This window comes from Mobula hypostoma, chromosome 18, assembly GCF_963921235.1.
Source record: "Mobula hypostoma chromosome 18, sMobHyp1.1, whole genome shotgun sequence".
Taxonomy (NCBI): Eukaryota; Metazoa; Chordata; class Chondrichthyes; order Myliobatiformes; family Myliobatidae; genus Mobula; species Mobula hypostoma.
Genome location: NC_086114.1, coordinates 69,578,201 through 69,606,096, shown reverse-complemented (window position 1 = coordinate 69,606,096; position 27,896 = coordinate 69,578,201). Strand labels below are relative to the sequence as shown.

The 27,896-nt window shown below is 45.3% G+C and overlaps 1 protein-coding gene across 1 annotated transcript in view; it reads right to left on the bottom strand.

Moving 5' to 3' along the window:
* Positions 1-23,825, bottom strand: part of mphosph10 (M-phase phosphoprotein 10 (U3 small nucleolar ribonucleoprotein)) — a 45,162-nt gene extending 21,337 nt beyond the window's left edge. Inside the window, exons 1-5 of the mRNA XM_063071088.1 lie at positions 23,728-23,825; positions 16,200-16,821; positions 7,677-7,813; positions 5,573-5,732; positions 3,001-3,142 (exon numbers count right to left, since the gene is read on the bottom strand). Of these exons, the coding sequence (XP_062927158.1) occupies positions 3,001-3,142; positions 5,573-5,732; positions 7,677-7,813; positions 16,200-16,821; positions 23,728-23,795 (1,129 nt within the window). The 5' untranslated portion in view covers positions 23,796-23,825. The remainder of the gene's footprint in view (positions 1-3,000; positions 3,143-5,572; positions 5,733-7,676; positions 7,814-16,199; positions 16,822-23,727) is intronic.
* Positions 23,826-27,896: the final 4,071 nt, after the last annotated feature.

The window sequence follows — 27,896 nt, the reverse complement described above, 5'->3', positions numbered from 1 at the left end:
GTGTCAGTCACTAATACTGAAGAGTGTATTAGAGTTTAGCTCAGAGACTGAGACTGGGGAGGTAGAGGTCAAAGGTGTTGGGGAAGGGACAGAGTCAGTCCCTTTGCACCAGATACACTTACAGAGCAACCTGGTCTCTGGACTAGTCACGATCGGGGTGAGGTCCGAATTACCGATGAAAGATGTGGAAGTCTTGCTCGGTAATGACCTCGCCGGGGGAATCGTGTTCCCAGTCGTGAGATTGACAGGTCAGCCTGCCAGCATTGAGGCCCCGCCCATGGACTCACAGGTTCATCACGGGCCCGCGATCATGAATTTAGCTGAAACGTTTCTGCCAACCTTCTGTGAGACAAGGGGTAGTGAGGGAGCTGGGACGGACGTAGCAGTAGCCAGGAAAGAATTTGTGCAGACGCAGAAGCGAGACGAGGGGCTGATGGTTTTTGCAGAGACAGCTCTCTCTGACACAGCTTTAACAAGGGAACTAGTAGGCTATTGTGCGGGTGAGGAAGTGCTAAGGAAGAAAGGGAAATCAAGGACAGTACCCGCAAATGAGGAATGGGGGGGTGGTGCACAAGAGTTATGGGGATGAGGTTTTTAACATGGCCCACGAGGTACCCCCCGGTGGACATTTTGCGGTGCTGGAGGAAACAGTTGGTGGAATCATGAAAGAGATTTACCGGCTGCCCAGGGGGAAGAATGTTATTGATCATGACCGACGCGAACTGAGACGGTCACCGGCTTTTGATATGCTAACAAACCTAGTCGGTGTTAGCGTGGAAATCAATGAAGCTAGGGGCCCCCTGATAAGAGGAAAAAACCATTTTGAAAAGATTAGGATGGGATCGGTCAGATGGGAGAAGGCTATTGTTTTGGCCAGGTCTACTGATAAGGTCTCTCCCTTAATCCCCGAACAAAGCGAATCTTCAGAAGAAGTAATTAAACGACTCACACCTGTGTGTTTGATTGTCCCGAGGAAATGCAAAGAACTGGGACGTTGGGTTATGTCTGTTACAATAGGGCAGCCTAGTAAAGAACACTCATATTTAATGAGTAATTCAGTGACTAAAGGGCTGATGAACACAGAGGTGTGTATTGGCAATTTAATACGGCTGTCTGAAGCCAGTTTGATAGTGAACCTTGAAAAAAATGAATTCGGCCACACGAGGGTCACTTACCTGGGAATTGTGGTGACACAGGGGCAGCTGGCAGCGATGCAAGCTACAGTGCAGGCTATCGCTGACCTCCCAACCCCGACAGATAAGAGGGCCCTCAGAAGGCTCTTGGAGATGGTGCGGTACTGCAGGAAGTTTTGCAATAACTCTGCGGTCAATACCCGTCCCCCTCCTACTAAGCCCTTGCGAGAGAAAACTGAGTCGGAATGGGACGACCGTTGTTATTGTGGTCCGGGACAAAACCAAATGACAGGTTACATTGGTCGCAATTCATCACTGTTTGTGGCCACTATGAAGTTTGCTGAGTTGGAGCCTGGTCTAAGGGATTATTAATAACACGTGTAAAAGGAACAGAAAATGTGATGACTGTCTGTCAAGGTGTTGACAGCTTCAAATTCTCTGTATTAGCCAAATAACTGATAAAGATGCATATTTGTGTGTGTATCCAATAATGTAGTCATGTTTGTAATTTTTACCTCCCAGTAAAAATCCTTAAAGGGGAGAAGTGTGACGAGAATACACATAAAATTAAGATGTTTGCTGGCCTGGGTTAGCATCAGTGACATCAGCAAGTGGTCTGCCACCTGCCCTCAGGGGAAGGAGAGATAAGGAACAATGGAGCAGCGTCTGGAGATGTGTAATGAAGGAACGGGGGAGAGAGAGCTGTCTGGAGCGGCTCCCCCCTTTGAACCTTGAACTGTTTGAAGTGATGGACAGGCGATACCCCAGCAGGGGGATAAAAAGGGACCGGTTCGCTAAGGCGACACACACGCCACCCGAGGTAACGAGACCCTGGAAGCGGTGCGCCTCTCACGAGTGGGTGAGAGGTACCGGACAACGCACAGGGTGGAAAGGTACGATCAGCGGGAACCCGGTGTGTGTCCGCCCTTGCCTGGGTGCCGGGTTCACTGCAGAGGATCGACCGCATCTGGAGGAGGGGTCACAGTCGGTGACCTCAGGTGACATCACCAAGGACCCGCCCAAAAGTTGCTTGTGAGCCATATCGCCGGTCTGTGAGTGAAGCCGTTCTGAATGATCAGTTGTTCCTGTTCTATCTCTCTCTTCCCCCCACGTTGTCCATCGCCAGGGCAACGATTACTGCGAACTGAACTACTAAACTGGACTGAACTTTGAGTCACTTTTAAATTTGGTCATTTACCCCTAGACAACGATAGAGCTTGATTGATGCTGTTATCTTAATTCTGTGCACATGTGTGGTTATCATTGTTGAACTGTTGCATTTATTATCCTTTCGATTACTGTGTTGCTTGTTTCTTTAATAAAACTTTCTTAGTCGTAGTTCTAGTACTCCAGACTCCAACTGAGTGATCCATTTCTGCTGGTTTGGCAACCCAGTTACGGGGTACGTAACAAAGTTTATAATATAAATAGAGACACAAGGTAGATAAACAGAGTCTTGTTCCCAGAGTGGAAATGTCAAATACTAGAGGACTTGCCTTTAAGGTAGGGGCTCCCAGCCTTTTTTTATGTCGTAGACCCTTACTATTAACCAAAGGGTCCCTGGACCCCAGGTTGGGAACCACTTCTTTAAAGTGAGAGGGGAAAAGTCTGAAGGAGATTTATACAGCATTTTAAAAAATTATTTCAGAGAGCAGTAGGTTCCTTTAACACACTGCCAAAGGATGTGGGAAGCAGATATGATAGTACTGTTTATGAGGTATGTGAACAGTCAGGCAACAGAGCAATATGGATCTTGTACAGATAGATGCAAATAGTTAAGACTAGTACGGTCAGCACAGACATTATGGGCCAAAGGGCCTGTTCCTGTCCTGTACTATGCTCCGTAACTACGCAGAATAGAACTCACCCTTCCTAACTGTATGATCAAAGAGAAGGTCCTCTTCCAGCAAGCTGTTTTCAGGCCGTTTCTGAGCGGTGACCTCTCCCAGGAGTTGCCATGGCTTCTGCTCCAGAGCGGATTTCTCCAGCTGCTCAATCTGTGCTCTCAGCTACAGGAAACAAACCACACTACATGTTGCCAGTGAATTACACAGAAAGCATGGACCTGACTATGGCTACTCCAGCCCAATTAAAGCCATGCTGGTGCTTACTCTCCATACAACTTGGATCTAATCCCAGATCACCATTAAGTACGGGAAATGGAGATCATGTTGAGACCACATTTGGAATATTGTGCACAGTTCGATATGCCCAGCTTTGGAATTACGCCACTAACCTGGAAAGGGCACAGCAAAGATTCATGAGGATGCTACTGGCTTGAGGCTGGATAGGTGAGCACATTTTTCCCTGGAGCATAGGAGGCTGACGGGTGACCTTATACAGAATGATACGGAGCATGGATGAGATGAATGATGAATGAAGTTACTAGCATGGGTGGAGCATTAGCTGATCGACAAAAAACAGAGAATGGGTATAAAGGGATCCTATTCTGGCTGGCTACCGGTTACCAGTGGAGTTCCACAGGGGTTGGAGTTGGGACCACTGCTTTTTACGATGTATGTCAATGATTTGGACTACGGTATTAATGGATTTGGGCTACATTTGCCGATGTTACAAAGATAGGTGGAGGAGTGGGTAGTGTTGAGGAAATAGAGAACCTGCAGAGAGACTTAAAGATAGTTTAGGGGAATGGGCAAAGAAGTGGCAAATAAAATACAATGTTGGAAAGTGTATGGTCATGCACTTTGGTGGAAGAAATAAACAGGCATATTATTATTTAGATGGGGAGAGAATTCAAAATGCAGAGATGCAAACGGACATGGGAGTCCTCGTGCAAGAAACTCTGAAGGTTGAGCCAGTTGTGAAGAAGCCAAATGCAATGTTGACATTCATTTCTAGAGGCATAGAATATAAGGCCAGGGACACGATATTGAGGCTCTATAAGGCACTCGTAAGACCACATTTGGAGTACTGTGTGCAGTTCTGGGCTCCTTATTTTAGAAAGGATATACTGACATTGGAGATAGTTCAGAGAAGATTCACAAGAATGATTCCAGGAATGAAAGTGTTACCGCATGAGGAACATCTGGCAGCTCTTGAGCTGTATTCCCTGGAGTGCAGGAGAATGAGGGGGGGGGATCTCAGAAACATTCCGAATGTTAAAAGGCCTGAACAGATAAGATATGGCAAAGTTATTTCGCATGGTAGGGGATTCTAGGGCAAGGGAGCATGACTTCAGGATTTAAGGACACTCGTTTAGAACTGAGATGCGGAGAACTTTAGTCAGAGGGTGGTAAATCTGTGAAATTTGTTGCCATGAGTGGCTGTGGATGCCAAGTCATTGGGTGTATTTAAGGCAGAGATAGATAGGTTCTTGATTAGCCAGGGCATCAAAGGGTATGGGGTGAAGACAGGGAGTGGGGATGACTGGAAGAATTGGATCAGCCCATGATTGAATGGCAGAGCAGACTTGATGGGCTGAATGGCCTACTTCCGGTCTTATGATCAGTCTTTTCCCCATGTAGGGAGTCCAAACGAGAGGGCAGATTTACAGTGAAAGATTGAAAAGGGTTCTGAGGGGAACCTTTTCCACACAGGAAGAGGGTGGTGGATATGTGGAACAAACTGCCATAGCAAGGTGCAGAGGTGGGGACAATTAGTGTTGAAAAAATATTTGACAGGTTTGTGGCCAGGAAAGGACATGAGTTAAATGCAGGTAGATTGGATGAGCTCAGATACACATTCTGATTGGCATGGGTCAGTTTCTCTGCTGTATAACTATGAGTCTTGTTCCTTCAACCACCAATAGAATCAGTTGTTCAAAGGTGACCTGAAGTAGGTGTCAATCTAGTACAACATCGGTAAATTTAACTCCCTGATTCTGACCTGCTACTCTCATCTTCATCTCCCTTTCATCATAATAAGTAACTTTTCTTTACTCTGCCCCAGCCTTCACTCAATCAATCCTTACTTGTAATAACAAAAACAGATTTCTCAATGTCTGTGCTTTCCTAGTCTAAGCTTTCTCACATGAATCCTATCCCGCTCCTTGCTACCACTCTCACAATATAAAATTCTCCCCATCCAATTTAAATGTCTGCACAGCTGATCTCTCTAACTCAGCACCCTTCTGTCTGACATCACACAACTACAAACCTCTTATCCTTCTGACACCGGTATTCAGTGTCTCCATTTCTCCGGCACCGTTACTGTCAGCTGCCAAGGGTTCAAGGGCTGAGTTTTGTCCCCTGAACCACTTTCCCAAATACACTTCCAGAAAACTCATATCTTTAATCCTGATCTTGAATCTCTTTGGCCAGCTTTTGATTACGACATCCTACACCCCACCATCACCCGCTCAAATATCCAAGTTTAAAATCCTCATTTCCCCTCATCCGATGAATGGTTTTGTGTGATGTAAGTAATAGGTTTAATAAACAAAAAGCTACATGCCCATATGTTTCAACTTTAATAATCACCTTTTCTTGTCGTTTTTCAAAGTTTGATTTTTCATCTTTCAGCTTCTTCTTTTCTGTCACAGTGGCCAGGTCATCATCTTCATCATCATCAGACAGATCAAAGCTAACTTTCTTATAAACTCCATTAGCCTCTCTGCCTCTCTTTATCTGCTCCTGGTCTCTGAGACAGAGAAGAAACTCAAATTAATATAGCACTAAAAATGGAATCTATACCTGCATTTGTACAAGGGTACACTGATCATCTCTTTCCAAGTCCAACGTAGTGCTCCTTGCAATCTAGCACATTGCTTTAATTCAGATTCCAAGGCAAGTAATGTGAAACATTTGAGTGCAGTTTATAATCTTTCAACACTTTTCTCACAAAAGACAGTGGATTTGGCCCAGTACATCACAGGTAAAACTCTCCCAACCATTGAGCACATCTACGTGAAACACTGCTGAAGGAAAGCACCAACCATCAAAGATCTTTACTACCATAGCCATGCTCTTTTCTCACTGCTGCCAGAAGTGTAGATTTACAGTGCCGTACATTAGGTACACAAGATTACGGAGTGACTGGGTAGATTTACTGTGTCGTCATTAGGTACACAGGATTACGGAGTGACTGGGTAGATTTACTGTGTCGTACATTAGGTACACAGGATTACGGACTGACTGTGTAGATTTACTGTACATTAGGTACACAGAGGATTGTGGAGTGACTGGGTAGATTTACTGTGTCATACATTAGGTAACAGAGGATTGTGGAGAAACTGTGTAGATTTACTGTACTGTACAGTAGGTATACAGAGGATTGTGGCATGACTGTGTAGATTTACTGTACTGTACATTAGGTACACAGGGCTGAGGAGTGACTGTGTAGATTTACTGTACTGTAAATAGGTACACAGAGGATTACGGAGTGACTGTGTAGATTTACTGTACTGTACATTAGGTACACAGGATTACGGAGTGACTGTAGATTTACTCTGTCGTCATTAGGTACACACAGGATTGTGGAGTGACTGTATAGATTCAGAGTTCCATACATTAGGTACACAGAGGGCTGTGGAGTGACTGTGTAGATTCACTGTGCCGACATTAGGTACACCCAGGATTACGGAGTGACTGTATAGATTCAGAGTTCCATAAGTTTTGTACGCAGAGGATTTTGAAGTGACTGTGTAGATTCAGAGTATATTATATAGAATCACACAGCATAAAAATGGGTCCATGAAGAACATGTATCAAACACCTATTTACACAAATCCTCATGGAGTCCAAAACCTCTCAACTGCATCATTAATAAGCCAAAGGAAATGGCAAATCCAAGTTAAATTTCTACAGGATGAGGGGCAATCTGATGAGGAGTTTACAATGCTGCTATGCAATCCATTGTTAACTTATTGGGTGACACCCACCATCTTCCACAAGACAGAATGGGGTTTCTTGGATGTCTGGCAAGGATGTAAAGCTGATGCTTTATAAAATATTGGTCATACTGCATTTGGAATATTGTAAGCAATTTTAAGCCCCATATCTAAGGAAGGACATGCTAACCCCGGAGAAGGTCTGGAAGAGGATCACAAGTATCATCCCACGAATGAAAGGTATGAGGAGCATTTGATGTCTCTAGTCCTGTACTCAATATTGAGTTCAGAACAAGAAGGGGGTATCTCATTGAAACCTAGAGAATACTGAAAGCCCTGGATAGAGTGGACACAGAGACAATTGTTCCATTAGTAGTAGATTCTAGGAATCGAAGGCACAGCCTGAGAATAAAGAGATAACCCTCTAAAACTGAGTTGAGGAGGGATTTCCTCAGCCATACGGTGGTGAATCTATGGAATTTGTTGCCACGGAGGGCTGTAGAGGCCAAGTCATTGGGTGTATTTGAAAGCAGAGATTGATAGATTCTCGATTAAATGAGTCAAGAGTTATGGGGAGATCAGGTTTGGGGGGAAAAAAAATCAGCCATGATTGAATGACAAAGTATTCTCAATGGGCTGAATGATCTTAAATTATGCTCTGATGTTTTATGGTCTTATGGATGAGCTATCGAGAGAGGTTGACTAGAAGTATATGGAGCAGAGGGAAAAATGGAGAAAATAACTTGGAAACTTACTCATCTCGATCCTGGTTGTTCCCAAATTCTTCTGGCTTTAGTTTTCGCTTTGCCGCTTTGCCATCTTCTACTGCAGGTTCCTGACATTCAGTCGGGTCAAAGTAATCTTTGTATTTCAGGTTCCTAGAACTTTTAGTCTGACAAACAAACAAAATTTAAATATGTAAAAACATTACTACAGAGTTCTTTGTCACACCATCACAACCCATCCATTAACCGTTTCCACTGGAGGATGAACAGCCAACCCGTTCTCAGACCTTTACCAAATGGTATACAAATCATGACCAAAGGGTACAGAACAAGTCATAACTAGTCAGCTTATATCTGATCTTGACATTAAGAAGAGGAACAATGCCTTTGGAAACCCTTGGAAATATGCCACACATTGTCATGGCATTGCCAGCCCATGTCTGTAGAGTCTGCAGCTATGTTGAGCCCATTGCTATACACATGACTGTACAGCTAAACATCCAAGTAATCACATTGTCAGGTTCACTAATGACATGTTAGTGGTTGAGATCACCAACAAGACAGCCTACAGAAAGGAGGTGGAAGAACTCAGAACCCGGTGACAGGCAAATAACTTTTTCCTCAATGTTAACAAGACACTGGAGATAGAAATATAGAAAACCTACAGCACAATACAGGCCCTTCGGCCCACAATGCTGGTGCTGAACATGTACTTACTTTAGAAATTACCTAGGGTTACCCATAGCCCTCTATTTTTCTAAGCTCCATGTACCTATCCAGGAGTCTCTTAAAAGACTCCATCGTATCCACCTCCACCACCGTCGCCGGTAGCCGATTCCACGCACTCACCACTCTCTCTGTAAAAAAAACTTACCCCCGACATCTCCTCTCTACCTGCTTCCAGGCATCTTAAAACTGTGCCCTCTCATGTTAGCCATTTCAGTCCTGGGAAAAAAACCTCTGACTATCCACATGATCAATGCCTCTTTACATCAGCAGCACAGCAGTTTCAAACTCCTGGAAGTGCACATCTCACGCAACCACTCACGATCGCAGAACATATTCTACAGAGTCAGGAAAGCTCTCCAACACCTCAACTTTCGGGAGAGGCTGAAGAGAGCTGGACTATGCACACCCATACTAATATCCTTCTATTGATCCTCCTAACAAGCTGCATCACTGCATGGTACAGAAACCGCACTGTGGCAGACAAAGGGTAGTCAAAGGTGCCCAATGCATCACCAGCACCAGCCTACCCACCATCAAGGACATATATACAGAGAGGTGCCAGAAAAGAGCCAATAATATCAAGGATCCAAACCGTCCATCAGGAAGGAAGCTACATTACATTCATGCCAGGACAACCAGACTGAAAACAGTTACTTCCCCAAGCAGCAAGGCTGATCAACACCTCCACCCACTAACCCATCCTTCCACACACACCCCAAACACAAATACTTAAGTAGTGACACTCCTATACCTAGTGTCACTTTATGGACACACAATCAATTTATATTTTCAAGCTATCCAATGTATTTATATTTATTTGTTTTATTATTGTGTTTATCTTACTTTTTTTGTGCTTTTTCAAAAGTTCAAAGTAACTTCATTACCGAAGTACATGTATGTCACCGTATACAACCCTGTGATTCATTTTCTTGCAGGCGTACTCAATAAATCCATAATAGAATAATAATCATAAAAGAATCAATGAAAGACCACAGCAACTTGGGTGTTCAACCAGTGGGTTAAAGACAACAAACTCTGCAAATACAGAAATAAATAAATAATAATAATAAAAATGTGAGCAATAAATATCAAAAACGTAAGATGGAAGCGTGTCCATAGGTTGTTGAAACATTTCAATGGTGGGGCAAGTGAAGATGAGTGAAGTTATCCCCTCTGGTTTTGGAGCTTAATGGTTGAGGGATAATAATTGTGCCTGAACCTGTGGTGTGGGTCCTGAGGCTCCTGTACCACCTTCCTGATGGCAGCATTGAAAAACAGCATGTCCTGGGTGGTGGGATCCCTGATGATGGATGCTACTTTCCTGAGACAACATTTCATACATTGCATACCAGACTGTGATGCAGCCAGTCGATAAACTCTCCACTACACATCTATAGAAGTTTGTCTATATTTTAGATGTCAGGCCAAATCTTTGCATCTCGTAAGTAGAAGTATTCCTGTGCTTTCTTCATAATTGCACTTGCGTACTGGGTCCAGGACACAATGAGGAATTCAAAGTTGCTGACCCTCTCCACCTCTGATCCCTCAATGAGAGCTGGCTCATGGACCTCTCGTTTCCTCCTCCTGAAGTCAATAATCAGCTCCATGGTCTTGCTGACATTGAGTAAGAGGTTGTTGTTATGGCACCACTCAGCCAGATTTTCAATTTACTTCCTATATGCTGATTCATCACCCATGACAGAGGTGTCATCAGCAAACTTGAAAATGGCATTGGAGCTGTGCTTAGCCACACAGCCTTAAGTATAAAGCAAGTAGAGCAGGGGCCAAGCACACAACCTTGTGGTGCACCTGTGCTGATGGAAATTGTGGTTATTACCAATCAGAACTGACTGGGGTCTACAAATGAGGAAACCAAGAATCCAAGTGCACAAGATGGTATTGAGGCCAAGGTCTTGAAGTTTATTGATCAGTTTTGAGAGGATGATGGTATTGAATGCAGAGCTGTAGTTGATAAAGAGCATCCTGATGTTTACATCTTTGCTGTATAGATGTTACAGGGTTGAGTAAAGAGCCAATGAAATGACATCTGCTGTGGACATTTGCCAATAGGCAAATTGGAGCAGATCCAAGTCACTCATCAGGCAAGAGCTAATGTGTTTCATCTCCAATCTCTCAAAATCACTGCGAATGTAAGTGCTGCTGGACAATAGACAGTGAGGCAGGCTACCACAGTCTTCTTATGTGCAGTCTACTTAAAGTAGGGGGTACTCAAAGCGAGAGGCTAAAGACATTCCAGCCTATATCAAAGGAGGTCTAAGGTGAATTACCTTGCAGGTGACCCTTGGTCAAGGTGTAGCAGCTGCTTAGCCCCTGGTCAGGGTCTTGTGAAGCCATGGGAGCAGGTGGTGGATGCTTGATTGAGCAGCTGGTGCACATCACAAGTCTTGGTTATGCAACCACTGATGCCAGGCAGACAATCTTTGAGAAATTGTGATAATGGCTGGGGTTATCCATCTTTTAAAGACACTACTCAAAAGAAGGCGATGGCAACCACTTCTGTAGAAAATTTGTCGTAGACCATGATCACCCAATTCATATGACACAGCACATAATAATGAGTACCAAATTTCAAAAACATAGAACATAGAATAGTACAGCACAGTACAGGCCCTTCGGCCCACAATGTTGTACCGACCCTCAAACCCTGCCTCCCATATAAGCCCCCATCTTAAATTCCTCCATATACCTGTCTAGTAGTCTCTTAAACTTCACTAGTGTATCTGCCTCCACCACTGACTCAGGCAGTGCATTCCACGCACCAGCCACTCTCTGAGTAAAAAAAACCTTCCTCTTAAATCCCCTTTGAACTTCCCATCCCTTACCTTAAAGCCATGTCCTCTTGTATTGAGCAGGTGCCCTGGGGAAGAGGCGCTGGCTATCCACTCTATCTATTCCTCTTATTATCTTGTATACCTCTATCATGTCTCCTCTCATCCTCCTTCTCTCCAAAGAGTAAAGCCCTAGCTCCCTTAATCTCTGATCATAATGCATACTTTCTAAACCAGGCAGCAACCTGGTAAATCTCCTCTGTACTCTTTCCAATGCTTCCACATCCTTCCTATAGTGAGGTGACCAGAACTGGACACAGTACTCCAAGTGTGGCCTAACCAAAGTTTCATAGAGCTGCATCATTACATCACGACTCTTAAACTCTATCCCTCGACTTATGAAAGCTTTCTTAACTACCCTATCCACCTGTGAGGCAACTTTCAGGGATCTGTGGACATGTACCCCGAGATCCCTCTGCTCCTCCACACTACCAAGTATCCTGCCATTTACTTTGTACTCTGCCTTGGAGTCTGTCCTTCCAAAGTTTGTCCTCACACTTCTCCGGGTTGAACTCCATCTTCCACTTCTCAGGCCACTTCTGCATCCTATCAATGTCTCTCTGCAATCTTTGACAATCCTCTACACTATCTACAACACCACCAACCTTTGTGTCGTCTGCAAACTTGCCAACCCACCCTTCTACCCCCACATCCAGGTAGTCAATAAAAATCACGAAAAGTCGAGGTCCCAGAACAGATCCTTCAGGGACAACACTAGGCACAATCCTCCAATCTGAATGTAGTCCCTCCACCACTACCCTCTGCCTTCTGCAGACAAGCCAATTCTGAATCCACCTGGCCAAACTTCCCTGGATGCCATGCCTTCTAACTTTCTGAATAAGCCTACCGTGTGGAACCTTGTCAAATGCCTTACTAAAATCCATATAGATCACATCCACTGCACTACCCTCATCTATATGCCTGGTCACCTCCTCAAAGAACTCTATCAGGCTTGTTAGACACGATCTGCCCTTCACAAAGCCATGCTGACTGTCTCTGATCAGACCATGATTCTCTAAATGCCTATAGATCCTATCTCTAAGAATCTTTTCCAACAGCTTTCCCACCACAGACATAAGGCTCACTGGTTTATAATTACCCGGACTATCCCTACTACCTTTTTTGAACAAGGGATCAACATTCGCCTCCCTCCAATCCTCCGGTACCATTCCCGTGGACAATGAGGACATAAAAATCCTAGCCAGAGGCTCAGCAATCTCTTCTCTCGCCTCGTGGAGCAGCCTGGGGAATATTCCGTCAGGCCCCGGGACTTATCAGTCCTAATGTATTTTAACAACTCCCAACACCTCCTCTCCCTTAATATCAACATGCTCCAGAACATCAACCTCACTCATATTGTCCTCACCATCATCAAGTTCCCTCTCATTGGTGAATACCGAAGAGAAGTATTCATTGAGGACCTCGCTCACTTCCACAGCCTCCAGGCACATCTTCCCACCTTTATCTCTAATCGGTCCTACCTTCACTCCTGTCATCCTTCTTTTCTTCACATAATTGAAGAATGCCTTGGGGTTTTCCTTTACCCTACTCGCCAAGGCCTTCTCATGCCCCCTTCTTGCTCTTCTCAGCCCCTTCTTAAGCTCTTTTCTTGCTTCCCTATATTCCTCAATAGACCCATCTGATCCTTGCTTCCTAAACCTCATGTATGCTGCCTTCTTCCACCTGACTAGATTTTCCACCTCACTTGTCACCCATGGTTCCTTCACCCTACCATTCTTTATCTTCCTCACCGGGACAAATTTATCCCAAACATCCCACAAGAGATCTCTAAACATCGACCACATGTCCATAGTACATTTCCCTGCAAAAACATCAGCCCAATTCACACCCGCAAGTTCTAGCCTTATAGCCTCATAATTTGCCTTTCCCCAATTAAAAATTTTCCTGTCCTCTCTGATTCTATCCTTTTCCATGATAATGCTAAAGGCCAGGGAGCGGTGGTCACTGTCCCCCAGATGCTCACCCACTGAGAGATCTGTGACCTGACCCGGTTCATTACCTAGTACTAGATCTAGTATGGCATTCCCCCTGTCGGCCTGTCCACATACTGTGACAGGAATCCATCCTGGACACACTTAACAAACTCTGCCCCATCTAAACCCTTGGAACTAATCAGGTGCCAATCAATATTAGGGAAGTTAAAGTCACTCATGATAACAACCCTGTTATTTTTGCACCTTTCCAAAACCTGCCTCCCAACCTGCTCCTCTGTATCTCTGCTGCTACCAGGGGGCCTATAGAATACCCCCAATAGAGTAACTGCTCCCTTCCTGTTCCTGACTTCCACCCATATTGACTCAAAAGAGGATCCTGCTATATTACCCACCCTTTCTGTAGCTATAATAGTGTCCCTGACCAGTAATGCCACCCCTCCTCCCCTTTTTCCGCCCTCTCTATCCCTTTTAAAGCACTGAAATCCAGGAATATTGAGAATCCATTCCTGCCCTGGTGCCAGCCAAGTCTCTGTAATGGCCACTACATCATAATTCCATGTATGTATCCAAGCTCTCAGTTCATCACCTTTGTTCCTGATGCTTCTTGCATTGAGGTACACACATTTCAGCCCTTCTACCTTACTGTCTTTACACCGTTTATTCTGCTTCTCTTTCCTCAAAGCCTCTCTGTGTGTTAGATCTGGCTTTACTCCATGCATTTCTTTCACTGCTCTATCGCTCTGGGTCCCATCCCCCTCGCAAATTAGTTTAAACCCTCCCAAACCATGCTAGCAAACCTACCTGCAAGGATATTGCTCCCCCTCGAGTTCAGGTGCAACCCATCCAATCTGTACAGGTCCCACCTTCCCCAGAAGAGATCCCAATGAACTAAAAATCTAAAACCCTGCTCCCTGCACCAACTCCTCAGCCACGCATTCAACTGCCATCTCCTCCAATTCTTACCATCACTGTCACGTAGCACTGGCAGCAATCCTGAGAACGCCACCCTTGAGGTCCTGCTCTTCAGCCTTCTGCCTAGTTCCTGAAACTCACACTTCAGGACCTCATCCCGCTTCCTGCCTATGTCGTTAGTCCCAACATGTTTCACGACTTCTGGTTGCTTTCCCTCTCGTACCAGGATGTCGTGCACCCGGTCAGAGACATCCCGGATCCTGGCACCCGGGAGGCAACAAACCATGCGGGTGTCCTTCTCACGTCCACAAAATCTCCTGTCTGCTCCCCTGACTATAGAGTCTCCAATGACAACAGCTCTCCTCTTCTCCATCCCACCCTTCTGCACCACAGGGTCAGACTCAGTGCCGGAGGCCCTGCCACCGTGGCTCACACCTGGTCGGTCGTCCCCGCCAACAGTATCCAGGACGGTAAACTTATTGTTCAGGGGAATGGCTACATGGGTGCTCTGCACTACCTGTCTGCTCACCTTTGCTTCCCCCCTCTGACTGCTTCCGACAGCCTAGGTGTGACTACCTCCCTGCAGCTCTAATCTATGACTGCCTCATTCTCCCTTATGAGTCGAAGGTCATCCGGCTGCTGCTCCAGATTCCTTACACGGTCTTCCAGATCGCCCAGCCGTATGCACTTCTGGCAGATGTGACTCTGCGGGAGAGGGGAGTTCCCCCAAGACTGCCACATCTCATATGAGAGGCACATCACCATCTCAGGAGACACTGTAAAAACTAACTGCGAGCTAGCTTGTCTTCCGCCTCTTCTCGTCGAAGCCTCTCGAGTCAAAGCCTCAAAGCTCCACTCCTTCACTGGCCGCTTTCATATCAGCCTAATTTCAAATTATACTAACATTATATATAGAAAATTTGAGTTGTGCGGCAACAAAGGTTATGTGCACGGAAGCTTTTCAGTTACTGCATGGCTGTGCATCCGTGCAGTTTAGAGAGAACAGTGGTTGGTATCCTCTGGAATTCAACAAATCAGAAACAGACCATCATCACCTTCTCTCCAGAAGAACACTTCAAACTTGAACACATCCAGAGCTCATAAACATTACAATAGGAAACATAATTCAGTTGTACTGGTTCAATTGTAATCCAAGCAGCTGAATTTGCACTTTAACCACCTAATGGAGAAAATCTGTTCCTCCCTGGAATATGTTGGGAGAGTATTGGAATGCGAGTGAGTTAGTGATTCCATTCTGTAAATCAAAGCCTTAGCTCACACTGATCCCCTTAGAAGGGTTATCTCAAATTGTGTCGGGGGGGAGGAACTGGGGTACAAGAGCCTTTGTTATAGGATTCACTGACATAGGAGAAATAACTGTCCTCTGGGGAATGTTCCCTAATTGGGAAATAGGGGCCTTTTTTTTTTACAGGATTCACTGACATAGAAGTATGAGCTGTCTTCTAGGGTATGTTTCCTAATGTTTAGTTTCTTTATGAATAAACAAGTACCTTTAGTACAGATAAAGGAAATTGGACACACTGGGACAAAAGCAATCTCTACACATGATGAGCTGTGACATTCCAGTAACCAACTCTTCTACGGGAGTCAGTGGATAAACGCATGGACTAGTGAGACTGAACTGCACTGCAGAGGCCAAGTTCCCTATTCTGTTTTGAGCTGGGTGAATCACAATCAGGAAACTATGCAGAGTGCTGAATTCACCAGCAAGCCTGCTGTTGAAAGGAAAATAAAATCAACTAGTACCATTAATAATGAGTGAATGAGGCTAATAATGAGAGGAGGCAAAGGCCACACACCCAAGTAACTGGGAATATCTCAAGGGGAATCAAAGGGAGTGTAGGAAACAGATGCAAGGAAACCAAGCAGATGCCTCTGATGACACACAAGCCAAGATGCACCAGTGATCAAAGGCACACAGACAGCGGCATCTGGAAGCCATCCTGTCCATCAATTTGGAACTAGGTTTAGTACATAATAAGCTGACAGGTAAAGAATAGTCAGAAAATAAGGCTCAATGGATGCAAACAAAATTATCACATCAGGTCTATCAGAGAGCAGAGTGAAGAGTTTCATACAACCATTACCTTTTTCTTAGTCTTTGTTTTTACAATTTCTTCATCTTCAGAAGGAATATCTTCAAAATAATTGATTTCATCATAACTCTCCACATTTGCTTCTTCCTTCTCAGCATTCTCTAAAAAAGCTTCCATTTCTGAAAGTTTGAAAAATTTATCATCTAACTCAGAGCTTGGGTGTTTGGGGCTTTCCTTCTTCAGCTTAGTCCTTGTCGCAAGCTCATCAATGTCAAAGTTGATGTCAGAGTCCTCATCAGTTAGCTCTTCAGACAGATATTTCTGTGCACTAACTTCCCTGCTTTTCAGTTCTGTCTCTTCATCGCTGCTCTCTTCTAGTTCATGATCATCTTCTATCTCTAACTCTTCCACAGGAGAGTCAATTGCTGCCTTTTCTGTTCCATTCAGTTTGCTGAGACTGTCACGATGAAGGAAAGCCACTGCCCCTTTGAAATAGTTTAGTACTGAATGGTTTTGCAATTCAATCTCCTGCCAGATCTGTTCTTCATCAAACTGTTCCACAACCAACTCTTGCAATGGGCTTCCAGCAGCCCCATCTGCCTCCTGTGTTTTCTGGAAATCGTACAGCTCTTTTGTGAGAGCAGTGAACTCCGACGCCAGTTTGTCCTGCACACTGGGAGTCAGCGAGAAGAGATAAGAGTTAATCAGAGATTATCACTAGCAAGTCAGGATCCAGACATTACACATTCCATTCATGGTTTCACAGGTATTAACACTTCTGGTTTCAGACACATACCATAGAGCACAGAAAGATGCCCTTCAGCCAATCTAGTGCATGCCAATATACGAATCTGCCTAGTCTCTTTGACCTGTACCCGAACCATAGCCCTCCATACCCCTCCCATCCATATACCTGTCCAAATTTCTCAAATGTTGAAATCAAGCCCACTTCTGCTGGCAGCTCATTCCACATTCTCAACACCCTGAGTAATAAATCTTCCATGTTCCTCCTAAACATTTCACCTTTAACCCATGCCACTAGTTGTAGTCTCAGTCGACCTCAGTGGAAAAAGCCTGTTTGCATTTATCCTATCTGTACCCTTCACAATTTTATATAACTCTATCAAATCTCTTCTCATTCTCCTATGGTCCAGAGAATAAAGTCGTATCCTACTGAATCTTACCATACAACTCAGGTTCTGAAGTCCTGGTGATATCCTTGTAAATTTTTTCTGCACTCTTTCAATCTTATTGATATCCTTCCTGTAGGCAGGTAACCAGAACTGCACACAATACTTTAAATTAAGCCTCACCAATGTCTTATCAAATTTCAACATAACATCCCAACTCCTGAACTCAGTATTCTGACTTATGAAGGCAAATGTGCCAAAAGTTTTACAATTGCATTTAACTGTGATGCAACTTTCAAGGAATTATGTACCTGTATTCTACTCTGTTCTACTGCACTCCTCAGTGCCCTACTGCTCACTGTGCAAGTCCTACCCTGGTTTGCCCTCCCAGAGTGTAAAACCTCACACCTCCATTTTTCCAGTTGGTCCAGATCCCGCTGAAAGCTTTGATAGTCTTCCTCGCTGTCCCCTACTCTCCTGGTTCCTGAAAGGTTGTTATAGCCAGGGGTGGTAATGGGGACAAGCTCTCACCACCTATTAAATGCTCTCAATGGCATGCACCTCAAATAGCCTCTGACAACCAAGTCCAACTCCTGGTCTTCACATGTGGCTTAGCTACTAACCCCAGTGGAACCATTTCTGCTAACAGGAGAAGGGGAAAAGGTGGGTTACTGGTGCCTTAAAACCAGTCGCTTCGGGTAGATGTGGCTTGTCAGCTGTGGTTGGCAGCTTATCTAGGACAAGGAACACTCTGATCTCAAACTTCTGTGTCTTGTGGCTATCCCCACTGATGTGCAAGACCGGGAGTAAACCATGAGGGAAAAATCCAGTACTGGAGTCCCTAAGGCAGTCCTACATTGAATTCAATGCTGATTGGCAACTCCTGTGATGCTCCTCGTACCAAAATGTATTGCTTTCTGCTGTTCCTTTAGATTCATCAGATGTGTGGAGAGAGGGAGCCTGCTACATGGGCAACAGCTTGCTCTCCATATCGTACTGCCCTGGCTTGTGTATCTAGACAGCAAGGACGCAATATCCATGGTTCACCCTGACTGACGCAGGTCTCACACCACTTCACTCCCAATCTTGGTGTCATCTGCAAATTTGCCAGTCCAGTTACCTACAGTATCATCCAGATCATTATTCCCTACGGCACACCACTAGTCACAGGCCACCTGCCAGAGGCAGCCAATTCAATACACCTCTCTGGCTTTTTCTGCAAAGCCAATGTCTAATCCAAATTAATACCTCATCTTGAATGCCAAGCAAATGAACCTTCTTGACCAACCTTCCATGTGAGACCTTGTCAAGGGCCTAGCTAAAGTCCACGTACACAACATCCACTGCCTTGCTTTCAACCTTCCTGGAAACTTCCTCAAAAACTCTAAGATTTGTTAGACACCACTTAGCATGCACAAAGCCATGTTGACTATCCCTAATCTGTCCTTGTGTATTCATATACTTTTATTGGAAGGTGTTCTGAGTGACTGGATATAACTTTCCCACCACTGATTTCATAGAAACATAGAAACATAGAAAATAGGTGCAGGAGTAGGCCATTCGGCCCTTCGAGCCTGCACCGCCATTTATTATGATCATGGCTGATCATCCAACTCAGAACCCAGCCTTCCCTCCATACCCCCTGACCCCTGTAGCCACAAGGGCCATATCTAACTTCCTTTTAAACATAGCTAATGAACTGGCCTCAACAGTTTGCTGTGGCAGAGAATTCCACAGATTCACCACTCTCTGTGTGAAGAAGTTTTTCCTAACCTCGGTCCTAAAAGGCTTCCCCTCTATCCTCAAACTGTGACCCCTCGTTCTAGACCTCCCCAACATCGGGAACAATCTTCCTGCATCTAGCCTGTCCAATCCCTTTAGGATCTTATACGTTTCAATCAGATCCCCCCTCAATCTTCTAAATTCCAACGAGTACAAGCCCAGTTCATCCAGTCTTTCTTCATATGAAAGACCTGCCATCCCAGGAATCAATCTGGTGAACCTTCTTTGTACTCCCTCTATGGCAAAGATGTCTTTCCTCAGATTAGGGGACCAAAACTGCACACAATACTCCAGGTGTGGTCTCACCAAGGCCTTGTACAACTGCAGTAGTACCTCCCTGCTCCTGTACTCGAATCCTCTCGCTATAAATGCCAGCATACCGTTCGCCTTTTTCACCGCCTGCTGTACCTGCATGCCCACTTTCAATGACTGGTGTATAATGACACCCAGGTCTCGTTGCACCTCCCCTTTTCCTAATCGGCCACCATTCAGATAATAATCTGTTTTCCTATTTTTGCCACCAAAGTGGATAACTTCACATTTATCCACATTAAATTGCATCTGCCATGAGTTTGCCCACTCACCCAACCTATCCAAGTCACCCTGCATCCTCTTAGCATCCTCCTCACTGCTAACACTGCCACCCAGCTTCGTGTCATCCGCAAACTTGGAGATGCTGCATTTAATTCCCTCATCCAAGTCATTAATATATATTGTAAACAACTGGGGTCCCAGCACTGAGCCTTGCGGTACCCCACTAGTCACCGCCTGCCATTCTGAAAAGGTCCCGTTTATTCCCACTCTTTGCTTCCTGTCTGCTAACCAATTCTCCACCCACACCAATACCTTACCCCCAATACCGTGTGCTTTAAGTTTGCACACTAATCTCCTATGTGGGACCTTGTCAAAAGCCTTTTGAAAATCCAAATATACCACATCCACTGGTTCTCCCCTATCCACTCTACTAGTTACATCCTCAAAAAATTCTATGAGATTCGTCAGACATGATTTTCCTTTCACAAATCCATGCTGACTTTGTCCGATCATTTCACCGCTTTCCAAATGTGCTGTTATCACATCCTTGATAACTGACTCCAGCAGTTTCCCCACCACCGACGTTAGGCTAACCGGCCTATAATTCCCCGGTTTCTCTCTCCCTCCTTTTTTAAAAAGTGGGGTTACATTAGCCACCCTCCAATCCTCAGGAACTAGTCCAGAATCTAACGAGTTTTGAAAAATTATCACTAATGCATCCACTATTTCTTGGGCCACTTCCTTAAGCACTCTGGGATGCAGACCATCTGGCCCTGGGGATTTATCTGCCTTCAATCCCTTCAATTTACCTAACACCACTTCCCTACTAACATGTATTTCGCTCAGTTCCTCCATCTCACTGGACCCTCTGTCCCTTACTATTTCTGGAAGATTATTTATGTCCTCCTTAGTGAAGACAGAACCAAAGTAATTATTCAATTGGTCTGCCATGTCCTTGCTCCCCATAATCAATTCACCTGTTTCTGTTTGCAGGGGACCTACATTTGTCTTTATCAGTCTTTTCCTTTTTACATATCTATAAAAGCTTTTACAGTCCGTTTTTATGTTCTCTGCCAGTTTTCTCTCATAATCTTTTTTCCCCTTCCTAATTAAGCCCTTTGTCCTCCTCTGCTGAACTCTGAATTTCTCCCAGTCCTCAGGTGAGCCACTTTCTCTGGCTAATTTGTATGCTACTTCTTTGGAATTGATACTATCCCTAATTTCTCTTGTCAGCCACGGGTGCACTACCTTCCTTGATTTATTCTTTTGCCAAACTGGGATGAACAATTGTTGTAGTTCATCCATGCAACCTTTAAATGCCTGCCATTGCATATCCACCGTCAATCCTTGAAGTGTCATTTGCCAGTCTATCTCAGCTAATTCATGTCTCATACCTTCAAAGTTACCCCTCTTTAAGTTCAGAACCTTTGTTTCTGAATTAACTACGTCACTCTCCATGTTAATGAAGAATTCCACCATATTATGGTCACTCTTACCCAAGGGGCCTCTCACGACAAGATCGCTAATTAACCCTTCCTCATTGCTCAAAACCCAGTCCAGAATAGCCTGCTCTCTAGTCGGTTCCTCGACATGTTGGTTCAAAAAACCATCCCGCATACATTCCAAGAAATCCTCTTCCTCAGCACCTTTACCAATTTGGTTCACCCAGTCTACATGTAGATTGAAGTCACCCATTATAACTGCTGTTCCTTTATTGCACACATTTCTAATTTCCTGTTTAATACCATCTCCGACCTCACTACTACTGTTAGGTGGCCTGTACACAACTCCCACCAGCGTCTTCTGCCCCTTAGTGTTACGCAGCTCTACCCATATCGATTCCACATCTTCCTGGCTTATGTCCTTCCTTTCTATTGCGTTAATCTCTTTTTTAACCAGCAACGCCACCCCACCTCCCCTTCCTTCGTGTCTATCCCTCCTGAATATTGAATATCCCTGAACGTTGAGCTCCCATCCCTGGTCACCCTGGAGCCATGTCTCTGTGATCCCAACTATATCATAATCATTAATAACAATCTGCACTTTCAATTCATCCACCTTATTACGAATGCTCCTTGCATTGACACATAAAGCCTTCAGGCACTCTTTTACAACTCTCTTAGCCCTTTTTAATGCTTGCCCTGGATTTGTCGGCCTGCCACTTTTACTTTTCCCCTTTGTACTTTTTGCTTCTACGCTCACTTTACACCCCTCTGTCTCTCTGCACTGGTTCCCATCCCTCTGTTGTGAACTAACCTCCTCACACCTAGCCGCTTTAATTTGATTCCCACCCCCCAACCATTCTAGTTTAAAGTCACCTCAGTAGCCCATTTCAAGTCTCACTGGCCAATAATTTCCTGGCCAATAATTTCCTGGCTTATTCTTGGAATCTTTTTTAAAGAGCACAACAAAGATTAGCACCTCACCTGTTGTTAAGGATGTTTTAAATATATCTACTAGGGCTGTCCCACAAGGTCGGAGGGAACATTGTCAGGCCCTGGGGATTTATCCTACTTTGCTTCAAGATCACATGCATCCCCTCCTCTGTAATCTGTATAGGGTCCACGAGCTTGCCACTGCATTGCCTCACATCTATAGCTCTGTGTCTGTCTCGAGTAAATACAGATGCAAAAAATCCATTTAAGATCTCTCTCATCTCTTTCAGCTCCATGTGGAGATGACCACTTCGATCTTCAAGAGGACTAATTTCATTCCTTGTTATACTCTTGCTCTTAATATACCTGTAGAAGCCCTTAGGATGCTCCTTCACCTTGTCTGCTAGAGCAACCTCATATCTTCTTTTAGCCCTTCCAATTTCTTTCTTTAGTGTTCTTCTGCACTTCTTATACTCAAGTACCTCATATGCTCCAATCTGCCGACAGCTGCTATGCACTTCCTCTCTTCTTAAGCAGGGCCTCAATATCTCTCAAACACCAAGCTTTCCTAAACCTGTTATCCTTGCCTTTTATTCTGACAGACACATACCAGCTTTGTATTGTCAAAATTCTATTTTTGAAGACCTCCCTCTCAACAAGTACACCTTTGCCAGAAAACAACCTGCCCCGATCCACATTTGCCAGATCCTTTCTGATACCATCAAAATTGCTCTTTACCCAATTTAGAATTTCAACCTTGAAACTAATGGCATTATGATCACAAGATGCAATCTTCTGTCACCTGCCCTGCCTCATTCCCTTATGAGATCCAGTGTTGCACTCTCTCCAGTTGGGATTTTTATGAATAAGGAAACTTTCTGAACACATTTGACAAACACCTTTAAGTCTCAGTACAATTGCAATGTCATAATTCCACGTGCTAGTCCACGCCCAAAGCTCATCTGCCTTTCTGACAATACTACTTGCATTGAAATATATGTAGCTCAGTACATTACTCCCACCATGCTCAACCTTTCAATTTCTGACCTTGTATGTAGGCTTAACAACATCTCCACTGTCTGTTCTGACACTCTGGACCCCATCCCCCTGCAACTCCAGCTTAACCACAACAACTGCCCCCCCCCCCCGCCACCACCATCAAGCAGAACTAGTAAACCTTTGAACTATATATTAGTCACCCTCCAGTTCAGATGCACAATATCCCACCAGTACAGGTCCCACTTTCTCTGTAAGAGAGGCCAGTGATCAAAATACCTAAAGTCCTCCCTCCTGCACCAACTCCTTAGCAAATCGTCACACCTCCTACCCATGTCATCAGTACCAACGTGGACCACAACCTCTGGCTGCTTAACCAACCACTTAAGAACACTCTGGACGATTCTAAGTGTCCCTGACCCTGGCACCCGGAAAGCAACAAACCATCTGGGAATCTCGTTGGTTAAGGGAACAGAAGCTCCTTTCTGTTTCCCCAACCAACAAATCCCCCATCACTACAGCTCATTTCTTCTGCCTCCCACCCCTACTAAGCCACAGACCCAGTCTCAGTGTCAGAGATGTCCTCACTTGTAGGTTGATCCCTCCCTGTTATCCCAGACCACCTCAGTTACCTTATCCCCCTCTCCGAATTACCCCAGAACAGCCATTACCTCATCTCCCTCTCTCCACATTACCCCATTACTTCAACCCCTCTCTCCCTGTTACCTCATCCCCCACCTTTATCTACTCTCTCCCCGTTACCTCAGTAACAATTCAGGCCGCTGTACCGCACTCTCCAGCCGCCGAACACACGCTCCCAAAACCGCCATCTTTGCAAAGTCACACCGCTAGAAGTCCCCGGAACAAGTGTTCCGGCGCAACATTCCGGCCCTGGTGTCCGCGTCTAAAACTTCCGCCAGGTGTCCGTGATTGGAAAGGTCGGTCCGAGGGCTCCTGGGCGATGTGACTCTGGGCCTCCGGAGACTGTCTGTGGACTGTGGTGAAGCTGACTGAGAATCTCCGAATAATTTCACACATTGCGCCCGTTAGTTCGGTATAAATGTTAAATCGTCCAGGAATGGATAATAACAACAGGGACTCAGAGTGATATACCGCAGAACCCCAGGAAAAGCTCGGGCTGAAGTGGCCTCTGGGCTGTACGTTTCCCGGGTTCTCACTCTGATAGTTTTTTCTCTATTTAAGCAGCCCGGAATCCAATGGAAATTGGACATACAGTACTGTATTTAAAAATGGTACTAAACTGAGAGGTTCAAAGGAATTAGAGACAGCTGTTTAGAAATTACTGAAAATCTGGCCATACCTCTGCAGATCAAATGAAAATTGGACATTAACACTGAACTTAGCAGACTATCAGATCACGTAGGCCAAATGGTTAAAACAAGAGTTACTGCTCCTCAAAGGCTTAATTGAGTTCTGTATGTACCATTACTGAAGTATCTTTAAAGACTGCTATTTGTTGGCTATTTAATATTTCAGTAGTATTTGGATAATATTGAAAATATATTGTTTGATTAAGCATTCTTGTTCATTTAAATAATTATGGGCATATGTATAAAAAAAGTGAATAACATAGGTCATGATGCTACATGAAATACATGTGTGCTTCTCTTAAAGTAAAAACAAAAATACAATGTTTTTCTTTCAATTAGTTTTATGTTTCAGATTTAGAAAACATAACATTGGTGACGAGTAAGATTTAAAACAAACCCAAGATGATGACCTACCTGTTGAAGCGCAGCAAGATGTTTGAGGCAGAAAACAGACAAGTACAGTGAGTAACAGTGATTAGAAACATAAATTTAAAAAGCAGAGATGGGCTGGCTGCATTGGCAAGATTGACACATTTGATTACACAAAAAGTATCTGGCTGTTGTATACTGGGCGCATTGAACACTATTTTAAAGCAAATAAAACAGCCAATGAGAAACAAGTACCAGTTTTGTTAAGTGCAATGGGTTTAAAGGAATACGGTTTGCTTTGAAATTTGACTGCTCCAACCAAACCAACTGAAATGAGTTTTGCTGATATCGTGAAAGTAATGCAGAAACATTTAGAACCAAGACCATTGTTGATTGCAGAACGCTTTAGGTTTCACAATAGGGGGATGGGAACCAGAGCTGAGGATCAGCCAGCAGGTTTACAAGTAGATGATGGGTGAAACATGAATGTAAGTGTAACGCTCAGCTATATCGGCTCGTGTTTATCTAGGGGAAACCCCGTCCACTGCCCAACCTTCTCTCCCAGTTGCTGTGCAATGCCACCTGATTCGGCCTCAAACATTAGTCATCAGCCAGCACACAATGTACATTTTACAGATTACACTTTATAAATCTTACTAGGACTAGAGATACAATATAAAAGGAAAAGAAAAAGGCACCAGACTTATCAAAGTTCGATTTCTTCATGCACACAGTCGGAGCTCAAATACCCGGAACCGTCTCTCTTTCCCCTGAGATCCACTCGGAGCCCCTCGACTCGCAGCTCGGGACCACCCAAAGTGATCGACCAGGGCGCTCCCAGCATGTCCGTCGTCCTCCCGGTCTCTCCTCCAACTCCCCGCCAAAAACACCGCTTCCCAGCCACATGAGACAGAATATCACCCCAAAAAAGAATAACATGGACACCCATTGGTTCATTCGCTCTCTTGTCAATAATATAACCCAAACAAGCTGCAGCAAGAGAACCTTCTCAGCATTTAACATAACAAAGAAGCCATTTTGATTAACATACGCAGTAACATAAAAGGAGAAACCCCTTACACTCTCCCCCCACCAAATTAAAGTCATGCCCTAATGACATTAACAGAGTTCACCATTGCTCCTTGCAAAACACAAAACCCAACCCAGGTGCATAAAGCAGTGACATAACTTCCCAGGGCAGTAGAGATCACACCCAGTTCTCCCAGCACTGTATAGGTCAACCTCTCCGGGGGGTGCCTACTTCTCTGAGACCTCCGTACCTCCTCTGCCGACCCTTTCGGCTCAGACACCACGGGAGACACCCTGGGCCTACCTGTCAGACCCTCACCCTCTCCCTCACTGTGAGCCCTCTGTCTCGGGTTCTGGTTCCACCCTTTCTCCCCCCAATGCCAGCTGTATCTCAGGCTGCTCCTCAACACCCTCCCTCCTCTCACCTAACTCAGTGGAGGAAGGGCCAGGAGCCTCTTCTTCCGGTATCGGGGGATTAGCGAACGGAAATAGGTGCCACTCATCCGAACCATTGTCTTCCGAAGCATTATCCCTTTCCGGGGTGGGGACCGGCCCCATCTCTTTCGCAGCAGGCTCTTCCCTCGCCCCACGTCCTCGCAGAGTCCTCGTACTAGGCGTAAACTCCCATTTGGGATCTTGGTCTACCTGCACCTCTTGACCCAGGGGCAACAGGTGGTTCCGATGGAGTACCTTGACAGGCCCCTTCCCATCCACTGGTCTCACCCGGTAAACAGGGAGATTCGGCATCTGACTCTCCACCACATAGGGGGTGGTCGCCCAGCGATCCGCCAACTTGTGCTTACCAGGTAGTCCTAAATTCCGTATAAGGACCCGGTCTCCCGGCAGTAGTTGGGCGAACTTCACTTTCTGATCATACCTCCTCTTATTCCTCTGATTCTGCTTGGTGGCCTCAGCCAACTCGTACGCCCTTTTCAACTCTCTCCTCATATCGGATACATACTTCAGATATGGCTTCGAAGGTAATTCACCTGCTTCAGTCCCAAAACACGGTCAATGGGCAACCTCGCTTCCCGCCCAAACATCAGATAATAAGGCGAGTACCCCGTAGCGCCATTGCGAGTACAATTGTAACAGTGAACCAAATACCCGATGTGCTGACTCCACTTACTCTTCTGACCGACCTCCAGAGTCCCGAGCATGTCCAACAGGGTCCAGTTAAACCTCTCGGGCTAAGGATCAACTTGCGGGTGATAGGGCGTGGTCCTGGATTTCTCGACCCCAAGCATACCCAGTAATTCATGGATAAGCCTGCTCTCAAAGTCCTGTCTCTGATCACTATGGATCCACTGGGGGAGGCTATAATGAACAAAGTACTTCTCCCATAACACCTTCGCCACTATAGTCTCTTTCTGGTCCTTAGTGGGAAACGCCTGAGCATATCTAGTGCAGTGATCTGTGATGACTAAGACATTCGCGGTGTTGCTGGTGTCTGGCTCAATAGACAGGAAATCCATACACACCAGGTCCATGGGTCCCGCACTCTGCAAGTGGGACAAAGGAGCCGCCTGCACAGGCAGGGTCTTCCTCCGGATGCAGCGACTGCATTTCTTACAGTATTCTTCAACCTTCTCCCTCATCTGGGGCCAGTAAAACCAGTTCTTGAATAATCCATAGGTCTTTTCCACCCCCATGTGCCTGGAATCATCATATAGTGCCTGGAGCACAATCTTCTGATACTTCTCAGGCATGACCGGTTGCCAATGCCGGAGGTGGTCCGGTGGTGATGTGACCCGGTACAAGATTTGGTTCTTCAGCTTCAACGGAGGCCACTCCTTCAGTGGTAAGGGCACCGAGGTGTGCTTCGCCTTCTCCACCTGAGCCATATCCCCCTGTCTAACCGTGTACCAGATAGTGCCAATGCCCAGGTCATCACGCTGAGCCACCCCCAATTCCTGGGGGCTCACCTCTGGCAGCTGCCTGTGTCAAATTACAGTACTCAGTGGGTAGCGCATCATCATCTGCCCCCAATTGCCAATTGATCCACTGCCCGATCCGGCCCCATCGGGGCTCCTGCTTCAGCGTCGCTCACAAATTGACACATGGCCTTCACTCCCGGGGCAGGGACGCCCACCCACTCCTCGGCCGTGCCTGACCCCTCATGCGCCTGACGAGATAAAGCATCCGCATCAATGTTCCGACTCCCCGGCCTTCAGGCTGAACTCATGGGCACAGACAAGGCTG